The sequence below is a fragment of the Arvicanthis niloticus genome, chromosome 16 (genome assembly GCF_011762505.2).
Source record: "Arvicanthis niloticus isolate mArvNil1 chromosome 16, mArvNil1.pat.X, whole genome shotgun sequence".
Lineage (NCBI taxonomy): Eukaryota > Metazoa > Chordata > Mammalia > Rodentia > Muridae > Arvicanthis > Arvicanthis niloticus.
The window spans coordinates 71,599,433-71,616,175 of NC_047673.1; the positions used below are offsets into that span (position 1 = coordinate 71,599,433).

The following is a 16,743-nucleotide window of genomic DNA, read 5'->3' on the forward strand; positions in this document are numbered from 1 at the left end:
TATGGGTGAATCCTGTCTGTTTCTAAGAGTCACAGTGTGAATGTTTGTGTTCAGCTTCCACCCTAACTCTGTCTGCTCACATCTCACCACCAAACACTACACTTAAAATTTTTAAGCAAGTCTTAGCAAGGCTACTGACTCCTTCCAGGGCTGGGCTCACTGCAGGCCTTTTCCGTCTACTTCACACGTCAGGCTGGCTGCAGACAGGAAAAGATTAGGGTCGCCAAGTGTTAACCCTAAAAGACCTTTCATAGAGAACAATCACGTTAAAATATGGTATTTATTAGCAAAGAAATCAAAATTCTTTTCCTTTTGCTGGAAGAATATCTAAAAATATTTTTATAGCAGTAAAAAATAAATTCATGCTAACTCCCTGGCTCACACTAATATAACTGTGCCTAAGCCAACTGGGACAGCACAGGCTATCTGACCCTGCATTTTAATTTGTGTCTCATTAGGAGACGCAGTATGTTTCTCAAATAAAGTAGTTCTCACAGTTACATATAGAACTTGTCTATAAACATATTGTATTTGTTTCTCTTGTTTTCTTAATACAAATGTCCAGTGTGGCACTTGACTGACCTTGAAAGTCACAGACAGGTTCTGCCTTCTATTACTTTTTGTGTTTGGCTGTCGCTTCCCATGTCCAACCTGCAGAATAAGGCAACGGCAACCGTGTTCTTCTTCAAGCGGTTTATTCAGCTATCCCTGTACAGAGTGCTTCCTCTCTCTCCTTCTCTTCTCTTCTCTTTCCTTCCCCAGCTCCCACAGCCCCTTATATGCATTGCCTTGATCCTATCAGCAGCTGCCACGAAGTCACTAATTGGCAACTCTCAATCACCCGAGGTGGGGTGATCGGGTAACCACACCTCTCAGCGCATACAACTCCATATATGGAGTTGAGAGAGCGGAGCCGCTTCCCACATTTGGCTATTTAAAGATGGATCTAAATAGTCCAGGCTGGCCTTGGGGTGGCATTTCTTCTGCCTTAGCCTCCTGAGTGCTGGATTTGGAGCCACAGACCACCCTCCCATGTGGATTTACTTTTAATATTCACCATAATTAATTAATTACTGTTGGTCTATTCATAAGGACCATGGCCTGGAGTAAAAGCCTGGTGTTAACAGATTCTTTATCAAAATAACATAAAAACTAGGAAGTGGTAAAGATCTCTGGCTGCTCTTTAGAGGACCTGGATTTGGATCCCAGCACCCACTTGGCAGCCCTCAAGCATCTGTAACCTCATTTACAGGGGGCTGATGCCCTCTTGTGGTCTTGATGGGTACTGTATTCACAAGGGACACAGACATAATGCAGGAAAAACATTCATATGTGTAAAATAGAAATAAACAAATCTTTAAAATAAAAATCAAAAACCAAAAGTTTATCAATAGTCGTGTGTATGGCTACAATTGTTTGTCTCATAATGTCATGTCAGGGCATTTTATTTATTTGTTAATTTTTTACTCTACAGATATTTTGCAAATGTATTATGGCTTCTGGTTTTGTGTTTCTATGGGATTCCTGACTGTGCAAATAAGTGGATCTCTGTGTCTTTCTCTGCATCCTGTGCCTTCTCTGGGGCTCTTTTCCCTCTGTTTTGTTTTATCCTATTGTGACATATTTATTTTTATTTTATCTTATTACATTTTATTTTATGAAACTTAGAACACAAACTTAGAAGCTAGTTTGTGTTCTAATGAGAGACAGAAAGGGGTGTGCCCAGATGAGAGGGGAGGTGGGGGAGGAGCTGGGAGGAGAAGAGGGGAGACCATAATCAGGATATATTATATGAAAAAAATCTATTTTCAATTAGAGAAAAAACCAAACCTTGCCAGGGTTTGAAGTCCTTCTGGGTGCTCTGCAGTGTGCGTCCAGGGTCCCAGCTGATCCAGTATGAGGCAGAGGCAGAGGCATTGGCATTCTGTGAACCACCCAAGACAAGTGAGAGCAGTGTAACGCCCGTCAGAGAAGCACATGCGTCTTTCTATTTTTATATTTATGCCCTGCCAGGCTTTTGTTCTATTATAGTATTGAGATAATTTTAGCTGTTAACATTTACTAAAAATGATTTTTAATAAAAAAATAATTACTTTTTAAATGCTTTATTTTGTAATTACTTGTGTTTGAAGGAAGTGTACAGGTGCCTGCAAAGCCCAGAAGAGGGGGCAGAGGGAGATCTGAGCCAGCCAATGTTGGTGCTGGGAACTGGGCATGAGGGCTGAGAACGGAACCTTGGTACTCTGCAAGAGCAGTATATGCTCTGAATCCATGAGCCATCTCTCTAACTCCCATAACTGTTCTTTAAAAACCTAACTAAAAAGCAAGGTGTGGTGGCACATGCCTTTAATCCCAGCACTTGGGAGACAGAGGCAACTTAGGTCTCCATGAGTTCAAGACGAGCCTAGTCTACATTGCAAGATTGGTCTCAAAGAAGAAAGGAAGGGAGGAAGGAAGGAAGGAAGGGAGGGAGGGAGGGAGGGAGGGAGGGAGGAAGGAAGGAAGGAAGGAAGGAAGGAAGGAAGGAAGGGAAGAAGGAAGGAAGGAAAAGAAAGAAAGAAAAGAAATCTTGCAATGAATCTGAGAGGTCCCTCGAAATGATGAAGTGGGGAGAATTTCTCTGCTTAGTGTGCTGCTTGTTCAAGAGCTGCAATCTGATAACATTGAGGAATGACCTCACTGGTCAAAAGAAAACAGCAGAGTGTATTATAGAAAATAACAGTGTGCTTGCTGTGGTCTGGATTGGGGGATAGGCTAGTGATCAAGCCCCAGGGTCTTGTACATGCAGGTAAATTCTCTAGTCACTGAGCTACATCCCCAGCCTCTGTGCATGTGGGGTGTGTGTGTGTGTGTGTGTGTGTGTGTGTGTGTCAGTGCAAGGTCAAATGTATTGTTTATGGTGAAATTGTTACTTACTATGTTCCTGTAATAAAAATAGAACTCAGAGAGTTTTAAAAAAGAAGATGGGAATGGGACCTGCATACCACCAGTCCTACTTCTTATAAACATGACATACTTATTTCAAAACCAACAGAGTAACTCTTCCCTGAAGTCTGTTTACTTTTTCTGAGCTCCTCTTTCTCTCCTAACCTTCATGTTTCAGCCTAAATTAAACTTACTTTAATGAAACTTCCAACTCTGCTTTACTAGTAAAAGAACAACAAAACCAACCAAAAGCCCGCCGTGAAAACTCTCACAATGCCCAGAGCAGGAAAGTTGCCATTTGAAGAGATTTTCATTTGAATTCATGTTTTGTTCGTTTTTAGGAAGTGTGTTGGATGATGAGGAGATTGTAGAAACCCTGAGAAAATCCAAAATGACTTCAAATGAGATTTCCAAACGTATCAAAGAAACAGAAAAAGCAGAAAGCGAAATTCAAGCAACCCGCAAGAACTACCTCCCCATCGCCACGAGGGGCGCCCTGCTCTACTTTGTGGTGGCGAGCCTCTCGCAGGTGGAGTACATGTACCAATTCTCCCTGGAGTGGCTCCGGCAGATTTTTGTTTTCTCTACAGTTTCCAAAACCAAAAAAGAAAAGCATGATTGGAAAACGGACAGAACTTCTCAGGAAAAAGCTGATGAGGTTTCCCTAAGTCCCTCAGACCAAGAGAATCTGGAGAGTAAAAGAAATCCCTTAGCCAAGAGTATCAAAAACGCAATAGATACGCTGACAAGAAACGTGTTTAAGGTTAGCTACCCTGTCACGGTGGGTTTTTCCGGCATTGCCTCTCAGGCCCGTGTGACACTTGTGGTTTTGTAGGTGGTTTCTTCAGCTCTGTTCAATGAGCATAAACTCTGCTTCTCCTTCCGACTCTGCACCACCATCATGAGAGAGAATCCCAGTGACGCTCCGATGACAGATGACATAGGATTTCTACCAGAAGAGGAATGGAACATCTTTTTATATACTGGCATTTTGATAAATATTAAAAATATACTCTCCAAACCTAGACTAAATAGTAAGTACAAGTAATTTTTCTGGATGTGTTTCTTAAAAAACTAAAATATGTTTCCTTGTAAAATATTAAAAGGTTTTGAGGGTTTCTACTCTGTAATTGAGCCAAGTTCTATTTAAGATTCACCAGTGTGTTGAGCACACAGTCACACACAGTCGCACGCAGTCGCACACAGTGCTTTATTTGTTGGCTTGTGAGAAAACATCTCAGTATGTAGCCAGACTAGCCTAGAACTCATGAACCCCCTGACTCATTTTTGAGTGAATGAGCGAATAAATAATAAATAAGTAAATCGTAACTGGCAAGATCATGGTGGTCTTAATGTAAAATAGAACACCTAGTCGTAGTGAATAGGGACACACATTGGTTACCATACCATCAGGCCCCTTCCTGAATACTAACATTTCTTTACTTATTATTGAAAACTTGAGCCATAAAGCATACCCATCTGTAGAAGTTTGAGTAGGAGTGGCCTCAGCCAGAGGCCTATATGTTTGAACACTTGGTCCTCAGTTAGTGGAACTGTTTAGAAAGGATTAGGGGATGTGACCTTGTTGAAGGAGCTGTGTCACTGAGGGTGGGGTTTAAGGTTTCAAAAGCCCATGCCAGGCCCACGGTGCCTCTCTCTCTCTCTCTCTCTCTCTCTCTCTCTCTCTCTCTCTCTCTCTCTCTCTCTCTCTCTCCTTGTGGATCAGGATGTAAATCTCTCACCTACTGCTCCAGCCCAATGCCTGTCTGCTTCCTGCCACGATGATCATGAACTGACCCTCTAAAACTGTAAACAGGCCTCTAATTAAATGCTTTATTTTAAAAGAGCTGCCTTGATCATGATGTCTCTTCACAGCAATAGAACAATAAGCAAGACACTGTACTTAATGACTAGATTTTTTTTCTTTTCTTTTTATTTGTTTTGTTTTGTTTTTCAAGATTTAGATTTAGCTGTCTTGGAACTCATTCTGTAGACCAGGCTGGCATCAAATTCAGAACCCAGCGATCAGTCCAAGTGCTGGAATTAAAGATGTATGTTACCACTGCCCATCATGACTGAAGCTCTTAAGCTCTGTGGTGTAGCAAAATCAATGCTGCGAGGGAAACATATGATGTAAATATATAACAATAGATCCCAAGAATGGAGTCATGTCTCAACAACAAGAGCGTATACTTCTCTTACAAAAGACTCAAGTTTGGTCCCTAGTACCTACATCAGGCAGATCACAACTGCGTATAACTTCAGTTCCATGACGATCCAATGCCTGCCAGCATCTGCATCTGCACACACATACACATACCCTCATATAGGCAGACACAATGTACCAATGATTTACAAACTAAAAATAAATGTTTAAAAAAAGAAAAGATCTCAGATCAGAAAAAAAAAATTCTACCTCAAGTAATGTTTTTTAAAAGAGCACCAAAGTGAATGTCTCCTACTTTCTCATTTAAAGCTGCTTTACCATTGAATAACTAGACTAGGTTCACATAAAAACAGATAAATAAAAGGCTGGAAAGAGCTCAATGGTTAACAGCGCTCTTAAAGAGGGCCCAGGTTTGGTTCCCAGCACCCACACTGGGCAGTTCACAACCACCTGTAACTCCAGCTCAAGAGATCTGATGCCCTCTTCTGGCCTCTGAAGGCAACTGCACTCTCCTGCACGTTCTCCCACACAGACATCACATATATACATATGTTTACAATTAAATTTTAAATAATTTAAAGTAAAATATTTTAAAATAAAAATAAATCTTAAAAAAAAAAAGAAGTCAATGCCATAGAATGAAGAGCCCAGAAGTTAACTCTCATATATTTGCATTCAATTACTGGGAAAACTGAATGAGCATATATCAAAGACTGAAGCTGAACCTTTATTTATACCAAACACAAGCATTAAGTCTAAAGGACTAGAGATTTAAATGTGAGGCTTGAAGCTATAAAAGTTCCAGCAGAGGAAGACAAAGGCTCAGTTGGCAAAGTACCTTCTGTGCAAATATGAGTGACTAAGTTCAGACTCTCAGCACCCACATTCAAAAGCCAGGCACAGTTATGTGTGCTTTTAGCCAAGCTCATTGGCCAGCCAGTGGTATACACACACACATACACACACATACACACCACACATACACACCACATACACACATACACACACACATCCTCTCTCATCCTCTCTCTCTCTCTCTCTCTCTCTCTCTCTCTCTCTGTCTCTCTCTCTCTCTAACAAAGAAAAGGGTCTATGTTATTGGTGTTAGTACAAAACACCTAAAAGAAATAATTTCAGGAAAGAGGAAGTATTTAGGTTCATACTTCCAAGGGTGTTGCACTTTCAGAGGGTGTCAGTCTGAGGATGAGGGCAGGGGATTTCTGGTACAGCTCATTTACACCCAGTGGATCAGGAAGCAGCAAGCCTGGGCTAGAACCAGAAGCAGAAGTAGATTTTCACTGTTAGACCCACCTAAACATCCCAAACACAGCTGCTGGCTGAGGACCACCCTCCACACGTGTGCCTGTGAGGGGCACTGGCTGTGGCACTGGCTGTGGCACCTGCCTCTAACCTTTATGTACTCCTGATGGAATTGTGAATATGAAGAATAGAATGACATTCCCCCAAAACATTAAAGACAGAAAAATCAGTTAACTCAACAATTCCACTCTGGGTATATATATCCAAAGGATCGTGGACAAGTCTGGAAGACATTCATAGCAGCACATTTATGATAGCAGACGTGAGTGTGCAGCCACGTGTCTGCCAGTGGATGGAGAGATAAGGGAAGTTTGACATTAATGCAAGAGTTTTACTGAGCCTCAATGATATTTGTTGAATGAAGTAAGACAGTCACAAAAATACAAACACCACTCTATGAGGTGTCTGAGGACGGCAGTTTACATAAACAGAATAGACTGTTAGCCACCAGAACCTGGAGGAGGGGACAAGAGGGGAGTTGTGTGTGACTATAGAACAGAAGTATGCAATACTGAGCTCTGTGCTGAAAGGGTTAAAATGGCCAGTGCTGTCACTTCTCCATAACAAGACCTATCCAGTTAATGTGTCTGTTTATCACGGTGCTGGAGACAGAACTCGTGGCCTCATGCATGCTGAGCAAGCGTCCCGCCATCGAGCTGCATCCCCAGCCCTCTAGTTGATACTTGGATATGAAGGGGCTCTTTGCTCAACAACAAATACCTATAATTATCTTCTCTGTAATGAGTCACTAGAAGGTGCAGGGTTTCTCTCTCCTGTGATTGATTTCCCTTCTCTGTTAGGTATATTTGAAATACGGAGAAAGGAGCATCTCCAGTGGGTGCCAGACCTGAGGTGGAGGCAATGCCAGTACATCAGCAACCAAATGGAGCCCTTCTCCCTTCTGTGCAAGTCACTCCTGTCAAATGAGCAGCAGTGGAATGCCTTCAGGGACTCTAAGACTGTGTACTCTCTAATAAGCAGGCCTTTCTTCACAGATGTGACTTCACCTCGTAAAAATCCCAGAGCGGCAAAGGAGGGTAGGGACCCTTAGCTCTTTAACCTAACCTTACCAAACGTGTGCATGCATGTGCAGGTTTTCAGTATGTAAAGATAGATCATGAGCCTTGTGTGGTGGTGCACACCTCTAATCCCAGCACTTGGGAGGCAGAGGCAGGCGCATCTCTGAATTTGAGGCCAGCTTGGTCAACAGAGTAAGTTCCAGGGCAGCCAAGGCTACACAGGGAAAAACTGTCTCAGACAAACAAACAAGCAAACAAACAAACCGAAAAGATAGATCCCACCAAATGGAAGCAAGGAATTTACTGTGTTCGGCACGACACGTTTGCGTCTTGGGCAAGCCTCACAATTTCCTTAGCAAGGGATTTTTACAAATTTCGCTGTTTGGGTGAGAAGCAGGTGGGACTTCTGACCTCTGAAAACATTAAATATGCCAGTATATCATTACAGCACACTGGGTGGTTCTGAACCTTGCATTTGAGGAAGCCTTCATGGATTCCTCATTTTGAGGAGCAGACAGACATGCGTTCTAAAAGTTACACAGGAGATGAACACACAGCCCAGTAGGAGAGCATCTGCCCAATGTAGCAAGGTACCTGGGTTCAGTCCCCAGGTCACGAAAAGGAAAAAAAGGATACTCAGTAAGCCCAGGGAAGAGCTGACAGGAAGTGGGTCTTTAGTGGCCGCCGTTTGTCATGGTTCCTACTGTGCTTTCTCCTTTGAACACTGTCCTCTGTTTTCTCGCTCCCTTTCCCTGTGATAGCCCCAACCCCAACTTTTTATTTTGCAAAGAACTCCAGGTTTACTCACTCATGACTGAACTTACACAATAACAAGGGACTATTTAAAAAAAAAACAAAAAAAAAAAACAAAACAGAATATTAGTACATTCAAACGATGTTTTTATATCATCCAAGTTGTACATAAAGTTAGATGTTGGGGAAATGCCAGGGAAGCAGAGCACACAGGACACAGCTGTGGCTGGAAGCAAGGCCGGGAAGCATCCCGCTTGGAAAGCAAGACTATCACCAAGGCAAAGAGAGTCCATGTGACAAACCTCTGCAAATGTAACATTTAAGTTTTCAAACTTGTTGCAATCTTGTTTGACCCTCTGTGGGTTTTCATTTCCCAGTCTGTTTTAGGCACTGTGAGTAGAAATGTCTTATGTACACTGACACTGACACTTGAATCAGTGCCGAGGACGGACTGTGGCTTTTGCTCCACATCCTCCTACAGCTTCTGTATCCCATGGTTACATCCTGAGCCTCCCTAGTCCCTCCTATCACATCTCCACCACACCACTTACTTCCTGATGAAGGGTGGTTAGTGATGCCCCAGGTCCAAGGAATAACACTATTTATTTAGTCCTCCGTGTGTCTTTCCGTGACTTTATAGTGTAAATTTGTATTGTAATGTATTGTAGCAGCACAACTGTCCTGATGCTAATTTCATTCTCTTTGTCTTGATGACATCTAGCTGAATTTCTGGATGAAAACGATGAAATGTGTAACCCTATAACTTTTCCTTGGGAAAAACTCACTCAATTTCAAAGGCTAATCTTGGTAAGATATGCTAAGTCAAAAGAGTAAGATAAGTTTATTGGTAGTTTAAACCCTCAAAATTGATGTATAAACAAAATATACTTGACTTCTGGAAACTAAAGTGTAATGAGCCTTAGTGCGGGAGGGCACAACCCTAACGTTCTGTTGTGTGCTGACCGTGACCGGAGTTGCCCGCTGCTGCCACCCACCGTTGTCTCCCTGTTCTTTTAAGACCCACCCCACCCCCACTACAGCACTTACTTTCTGCCCTCCTCCATGTTGTAATTACAGGAACAGAACCAGTCCTTTAGGAAGACGGCAGCAGCTGCCCAATCTGGTTTTGACTGGTAATGTGTCTGATTCCTGGGGTTAATGTCCAGGAGCATATAGGTGACTCACAGCTAAATCATAGTTACCAACGTGGCACTTAAGGGGTGGGGGAGAGGGCTTTCTTCTTCCATGTTCTTTATTTAGGCCGCCAGCAGAAGATGTGACCCAGATAAAACATGGGTCTTCCCACCTCAAACTAAACAAAAATCCTCCTCCCAGATGTGTCTCACTTTGGGGTTTTAGCTTATTCCAAATGTAGTCAAGTTGACAACCAAGAATAGCCATCACAAGGGGGAAAGACGATGATGAACAGATAGGTGCATCCAGAACATCCCCATGGGTATCTTTGGTTCCTTGTGAAAATTAATTTAGAAAAAGAGAGAATGAAATCTAATTCACTATAATGTTCTTTCTTCTGTCTTCCTCTCCCTCCTACCCCTCAAAAACAAAGTCTTTGAGATTAAAACTCACCCAAATGCCCAAAAGGTCATTTAAAGACAGAAGAGGCTTGTCAGTGGCAATGGCTCAGGATCCCACTTCAGAGCCTGAGTTCTGAGCAAGGAAGCTGTCAGACCAACCTGATCATTTGGTGGTGGTTTGAATAAGAAAGTCTCCCATAGGCTAGTCCGTCGAAATGCTTAGTCATCAGGGAGTGGCACTGCTTGAGAAGGGTTAGAGGTGTGACCCTATTAGACTGGGCAAGGCCTAGTTGGAGGAAAGTCCATGCCAGTCCCCCCTCCCTCCCTCCTTCCCTCCCTCCCTCCTTCCCTCCCTCCCTCCCTCCCTCCCTCTTTCCCTCTTTCCCTCTCTCCCTCCTCTCTCCCTCCCTCCCTTTCTCCTTCCATCTCTGCTTATTGATCAAGGTGTAGCTCTCAGCGACTTCTCCAACACCATGCTTGCCTGCCACATGCTTTCTGACATAGTGGATTAAGCTTCTCAAAATATAAGCAAGCAAGACCCCAATTAAAGGATTTGTTTTTATAAGAGTTGCCTTGGTCATGGGGTCTTTTCACAGAAACAGAACAGAGACTAAAGACACTGACTGACCAGATCACCGCCTCGTTAACTCTATGGGAGTCTGCTGTGAGAGCCCAGATTCCTTATTTTCTTACAACATGCATTTTTCAAAGTATATGTACTACATTAAACACAAATTTTCCATTACTTGACAACATTTTGCTTTGGAAAATAGCAACTTCCCATGGTTCTGCCTAGTCCATTCTCAGTCTCAGATTCAGATTTGCCTCTCTTGCAGAGACACCAAACTTGCTCAGAACATATTTCATGATCATACTGTAAAAAATGTCACATAAGTGGTTTGTGTATGAGGCAGTCTTCACTGGGAAATTCTGCGCTCACTACATGTGTGCCCAACATGGCTCACATGTCCACAGCTCTCTGTCTCACTTAAACTTATGGAATGGGCCATTGGCTTTTGTCTTATGAATGGAAGGATTATATGTCTTCCAGTTGGGTTATCTTGGGTCTTCCAACTCCAAACAATATGAGTTCTTCTTGCTCTAGACAAGAACAGCAGAAAATGGAAGAGCTAGCTGTGTAGGGGCCACAAGGTAGCTGGGGATGGGAGTGAAGTGGTAGGGTTGAGAACACCCACCAGTGGTCAGAAGACCCCCCTCCCCAACAGCATACCTGGAAACTCTGCTAGAGCTCTGATTTCATTTTTACCTCTGGGGATAGCCTCCTGAGTGGATCTTACCGTGTCTTTCCTTTTCTTTTTCAGATTAAAATCCTTCGGCCAGACCGTTTAGAAAATTCAATAAAAAAATTTATCACTGAAAAAATGGGAAGTGAATATATCCCCAATACTACAGTTAATCTGAAAGAGTCATTCAGCGAATCTACTGCTCAAACACCACTGATCCTCACCCACTCCTATGGTGAGCCATCACTGGAGAGGGAAGCTACCGAGCATGCAGTTCATAGACTGAGGGCTCCTGCTCCCTCTGATAATCCCAGCACTCACAAAGTGGGAACAAAAAGATCCTAAGTTCAAAGTCATCCCCATCTTTGAGGTTTTTTAGGCTAGCCAATGACACATGACCCTGCCTGGAAAAACAGCACCCCCTCCCCACAAAAAGGGGGTGTGGAGAAGTAAGCACTGTGCCCAGTTCCTCTGTGTTTAAAGCTTCATGTCTTCCTAGCATATCTGAAAAGGGATTTAAGCTTTAAACTATATTAAGGATAAGTCTTTCTAAAAACATAAAAATCAAGATTACAAAATGTATTAGAGCTAATTCTCTTGTAGAAAATATCTTCAAGCACATGGTATTCGTCTGAAAGTTAGGATCACCCCTTAAATATTTTAACCGTTTCCATTCACAGCGATCTTTCCGTCTGTGGTACACCGTGTTTATTAGGGTCGTTCAGTCTGTTCCCACACCATGCTCACTGTACTTGGCTCACAATGAACTGGTTTTCTGGTTCCTGTTCTAAAAGAAGCAGGGGGTGACTATGGGGAAAAGGTTGTGTGTCCCTCTAACTCCCACCGCAGTTGCAGTGCCTCTGCTCTGCAGGCCTTCAGACAGCCTTCCTTCCATTTTCTTCAGGTCTTCACACACTGCAAATAGGCTTCCTCACCTCATCGTGCTGCACCTGTGAAGATGCCATCTGCTCACTGGAAACGTCCCCCACCCCCACTCAACAACAGGAGATACACTCCTCTCTTAGGAGCTAGCTAAGGCTTTTACACTTCTCCTAAGACACTTTCGCTGCCCAAACCTGTGCACACAGTTTGCATGCTGACATCTAGTTTCAAGATGGCTTTTTAAAAATCATGATGTTGTAGCTGTGTTAGCAGGTATTGTGAGCATTTGTGGTGTGCATCAGCAGAGGATGAAGGGACAAGCAGATACCGGCGTGACAAACAGCCACTAGTCCCTCCACTCATGAGCTGCTACCATTCCCAGACACTGGGAAACTTGCATTACAGGTCAACAAGCAGCAGAGACAAACTTTGAACTGTGGGCTTTAATTTCAAAATCTGAGCGATTCTCCTCCAATGAGAGATTCTCCTCCAATGAGGAGATGACCCCTCCTCTCACCAGCCCCCAGCAAGTGCAAGACTGCATTTGTAGAGGTTAATTAAGTGAGCTTTATGTAGCTCTCCATATTGTTGTGCAGGGATTGACCTCAACAATCTTCTCCTGAGATTTGCACAAGAGGTCAAAGGAAAGACACCGCAGGTGACCATGATTTCTCTGGGCCGAGACCAGGCAGCCAAAGCAGAGGAACTCATTTTTAAGGCAGTAGGAAAAAAGCATCAGTGGGTCTTCCTCCAGAACTGTCACCTCGCAGCGTCCTTCATGCCAAGACTCATTGCCATCGTAGACTGGTAAGTTCCGTGTTTGTCGGTCTAAGAGCAGATTCAGCAGATTCACCATCCACACTGTGAAATCACACTGCAAAGAGCAATGCGTGTGAGGCAGTGCTGAGGCAGTGAACTGGGCCACTAGAGAACACACAGCCACCTTGAAAAGCTGCTGAAGAGCCACTGGCTTTGCTTTTCTTCCTCTTAAATGCCTGCTCAGATTGTATTTCTCATCTTATTTAGCGTTACCCGTGTACAGATCGATGACGTGGCTTTTAATATTTTACATGACTGCAAGCAGCAAAGCACAGGACCTCACGTCCAGCTCTCAGCAATGTTTCCTGAATGGCCTATCTTTAAGCTGCTCCCACCTTCCTCAGCGGCCGTCACAAGGAAGCTATACCCCAGCTTTCAGCTGCCGTCACCCGGAAGCTGTATCCCCACGGCACCGGCGCTCTTGGTTTCCATAGGCTCAGCCTTCTTGCTAATGTGTGAAATTAGATATGTTTTAGCCAGTTACGTTCTACAGCTTTTTCCTCCCGTCTTTTACTGTCTGCCTCACCTGTGGGGCCAGTAGTGCAGAGCAAGGTTGTTAAGTCCCGCCTTGTCTTTCTTAGCTTTGAGTATGTAAGTGGATTGCTTAGTTATATGGCATTCCTAGATGCCGTCTTTGGGAGAAGACATAGTTAATTGTGCCATGTCGTGCACTGTTCATTTAAGATGCTTGCAAGCATGTTCTCTTTGCCACTTCATGGTAGGCACTGGGCTTAGCATGGCCAGGTGAACACTGTAGGGTTTCAGAGCACCGTAACCATAAACTGCAGGGAGAACTGCAGTGAGAGCAACATTCTCTGGAGTAGTTGCCCAACCGTGCTGGGTTTGGTTTGGTTTTCTTTTTCTTTTTCTTTTTCCTTTTTCCGTGTTTGTTTGTTTGTTTGTTTGTTTGTTTTGAGAGTCGAGGAAAGAATTTAGCTTGGGGAAATGGGGAGTGTCGCGGCCCGTACTGCCCGGCTTTGTGGGCCAAAATGTTGCAGCCTGCTCCGCTCCACGCTTGGCGGCCACTGTGTCTTGGCCCAAGCTGCCGCTCCGGTCCGAGGGTCAGGGTCTAGCGAGAGAGAGAGAGAGAGAGAGAGAGAGAGAGAGAGAGAGAGAGAGGATAAAGGGGAAGAGACTCGAAGAATGGAGACAAGACAAAGTCTGATCAAGTCTCAAGTCTCTTTTCTCAAGTCTCTTTTATTGTCTCATGTCCCTAGTTTTTTTTGTTTGTTTGTTTGTTTTTTGTTTTTTTCAGTCTCAAGTCTCTTGTCTCAAGTCTCTTTTATTGAAGGGAATTCTGAGGTATTTATACGCTTTTGCCACGTGCCTTGTAGGCGCATGGATACCACGTGTTGATATGACGTAAGCCTTACAGGCGTCTATAGCGTGGACAACACAAAATATGTGGGATATCAGAGTGTGCTTCAGCTGTTGTAGGCTATTGAAAACCAAATCTCTTATCAGGGTATATGGTTCCAGATGGCTGCAAAGATAATCTAGCCGCTTTCTGCTAAAAGTCGGCTCCCAACAGGGAGGATCTGGGAAAAGTTGGAAAAACAGAAATAATGTAGTCAAACTGTATTGTAAGAAATTCTCAAAAAATAGAAATTTTAAATGAGTATTTCTAGATTTAGGAACTAAATAAATACGTTTGTGGTATGTTGCTAAGAAGGAAAAATACAAAGCTAGAAATTATGGGTACGCTGTGATATTTTTATTTAAGAGTAAGAAGAGAGTCACGATAAGTGGAATTACAGGTTATTCAGGGTGTTCTCATTTCTGTTTGTATTTCAATGGTGGATTTGCTTTTATTATTTTGGCTTATTCTAGAAAGTGTGTGTGTGTGTGTGTGTGTGTGTGTGTGTACATAAGCATGCCACAATGTACACATGCCAGACAGAAGACAACTTTTTAAAATTCCCTACTTCCAGCATGTGAGTGCTGGGGATCAAATTCAGGTCATCAGGCTTGGTGGCCAGGGCCTCTGCCTGGACATCATGACTCCTTTCACCTTCTCTTCTAGTTCTCACTCGTATGATTAGCTCACCACTCTTCCTACATTTACGTATGCATTTTCTTCTCTGAGTTGTCTGTTTGAAAGTTAACAGCAGACATGTCACTTGTCCCCTCAGTGCCTTGCTGTGCTTGCTCATCCACTCGGCAGCACTTGGTCCCGGTTAGCCTGCTGCTCTCTCAAGGTATCTTTTGTGGTAAATAAGAACTTTCTGTCTAGATTCCAAAACTGGTTTCTGCTGCATGTGGTTGTCTGTCTCTTTAGTCTCCCCTAAAATGGTGGAGATTTTCAGTTTGTCTTTGTCTTCCTGTCTCTGATGGCACAGCCAGGTTTGTGGTGGGTATCCTGCAGTCCACAGGATACACACATCCAGGATCATCTGAATGCTGACACAAGACAGTAAACTTACCTGAAATATTATGGTGGATTTGGGGTTTTGTTTATTTGGTTGGTTGGTTGGTTGGTTGGTTTGGCCATGTTTTCAGTAACTAACTCAATCTTGAGCATGAACTTCATAGATAACAAAGTCATGCCACAGTATCAAAACCTGGATATTCTCAAGAGCTCTCACCTTGAGCTTGTCTTCAGGAACGTGGCAGATATGCTAGGCCTTTGCAGTGTGGCTTACCAGTCCACTCTGCGTTGTTCCCACGGATGCCAACTTTGATTACGTGACTACAGTGACACTTATAGAAACTCTCAGACCGTTTTTATATATTAAACTATCCCCAATAATTTTAGCATCCCTTGATAACTTGCGATTGAATCATTCCTACCTACTTCGCTAAATAATGGCTTTCTAACCACTCACCTTTACTATTGTGCTTCGATCTCCAGCACATTACACAGAAAAAGAATCACAGTAATGACTGGCTACCAAACAAAAAGTATTTCTTCTCTGTCTATCGATTAGTTAATATATTCATATCAATGTGAATGTTGTCTCATTGTATTCCTTTGATTAAGCAGGTCCTATTGTCTTTTACTCTGCTGTTCAGTTGCCCTAGGGTTGTCCGGTGGAACTCTCCCTGTCCCCATTCTGGCTTTGTGATGACTATGTAGACAAGGCTAACCCTGAACTCATGTCCCCAGCTTCCCTCCCAAGTGGAGGTGTGTGCTGCCACACCTAGCTTTCACTTTGGGTCATGTTTTATAAGATTTCCTTAAGTTACTGTAATGAGTTTATGATTTTTTTTTCTTAAAGGGGGAAAAATAGAAAATGATGAATCCTATACAATTCTTTGTGCATCATCAAAGCTCTTGTAATGAGACATATCTTTGGCATTAAAGTAAGGTCACAGAAATTTTAAAATGCTCTGTCTCTAAGACAATACCACACATTCTTTTTTAATATTTACATTTTTTTATTTTGCAGGTTTAGTAATCCAGATACAGTGCTAGATCCTGACTTTAGGCTTTGGCTAAGCTCAAGAGCATATGAATTTTTCCCAATTACTATTCTTCAGAAGAGTGTGAAGGTAAGAACAAACTGGCAGGATTTCAGTGTTGCCTGTCATGCCCTGCTTGTTAATAAGGCCCTGGCATTCATTACTGTGAGACAAGACAAGAACTCATGCTGTATTCATTGTCAGCCTTGGCTATGTGGGGAAGAGCTACCACAGAACAGAGACCTGCTTCCAACTCCCAGCTCTGACTCTCGCCTCTCAGAGAGGATGCTCTGCTTCCCATTGTAAACCACAATGCAAATGTCTATATAGCTTTTTTCCTTTCTCTCTTGCTGTGTTGCCCAGACTGGCCTTGAACTCCTGAGAGTAAAGGATCCCCCACCTCAGCTTCCTGAGTATTGGTAGAGCCATTACAGCTAACTATGTGCCATTTTCTTACTTCTAGTCCTCTTGACCATTTTATGGTTTGTTAACTCTCTGGAAAATTCTAGCAGGAAGCAAACATTATTTGCTGAAATAACCTTAATTGTGGATTATGTCTGACTTCTGATATCCCACTATGAAGACTTGGTCAATCTTGTTAAGGGCCCAGTTGGCCTAAAGATAGATTTAAAACAGCAGAAAAACTGATGAAGACACAGGTAAAATATCATATGTAG

At 43.0% G+C, this 16,743-nt stretch overlaps 1 protein-coding gene across 1 annotated transcript in view; it reads left to right on the forward strand.

Moving 5' to 3' along the window:
* The window catches only part of Dnah14 (dynein axonemal heavy chain 14), a 224,119-nt gene that overhangs the window by 182,363 nt on the left and 25,013 nt on the right, over nt 1-16,743 (forward strand). The window contains exons 70-76 of the mRNA XM_076914623.1: nt 3,267-3,688; nt 3,761-3,959; nt 7,213-7,449; nt 8,906-8,991; nt 11,042-11,198; nt 12,442-12,652; nt 16,054-16,156. Of these exons, the coding sequence (XP_076770738.1) occupies nt 3,267-3,688; nt 3,761-3,959; nt 7,213-7,449; nt 8,906-8,991; nt 11,042-11,198; nt 12,442-12,652; nt 16,054-16,156 (1,415 nt within the window). The remainder of the gene's footprint in view (nt 1-3,266; nt 3,689-3,760; nt 3,960-7,212; nt 7,450-8,905; nt 8,992-11,041; nt 11,199-12,441; nt 12,653-16,053; nt 16,157-16,743) is intronic.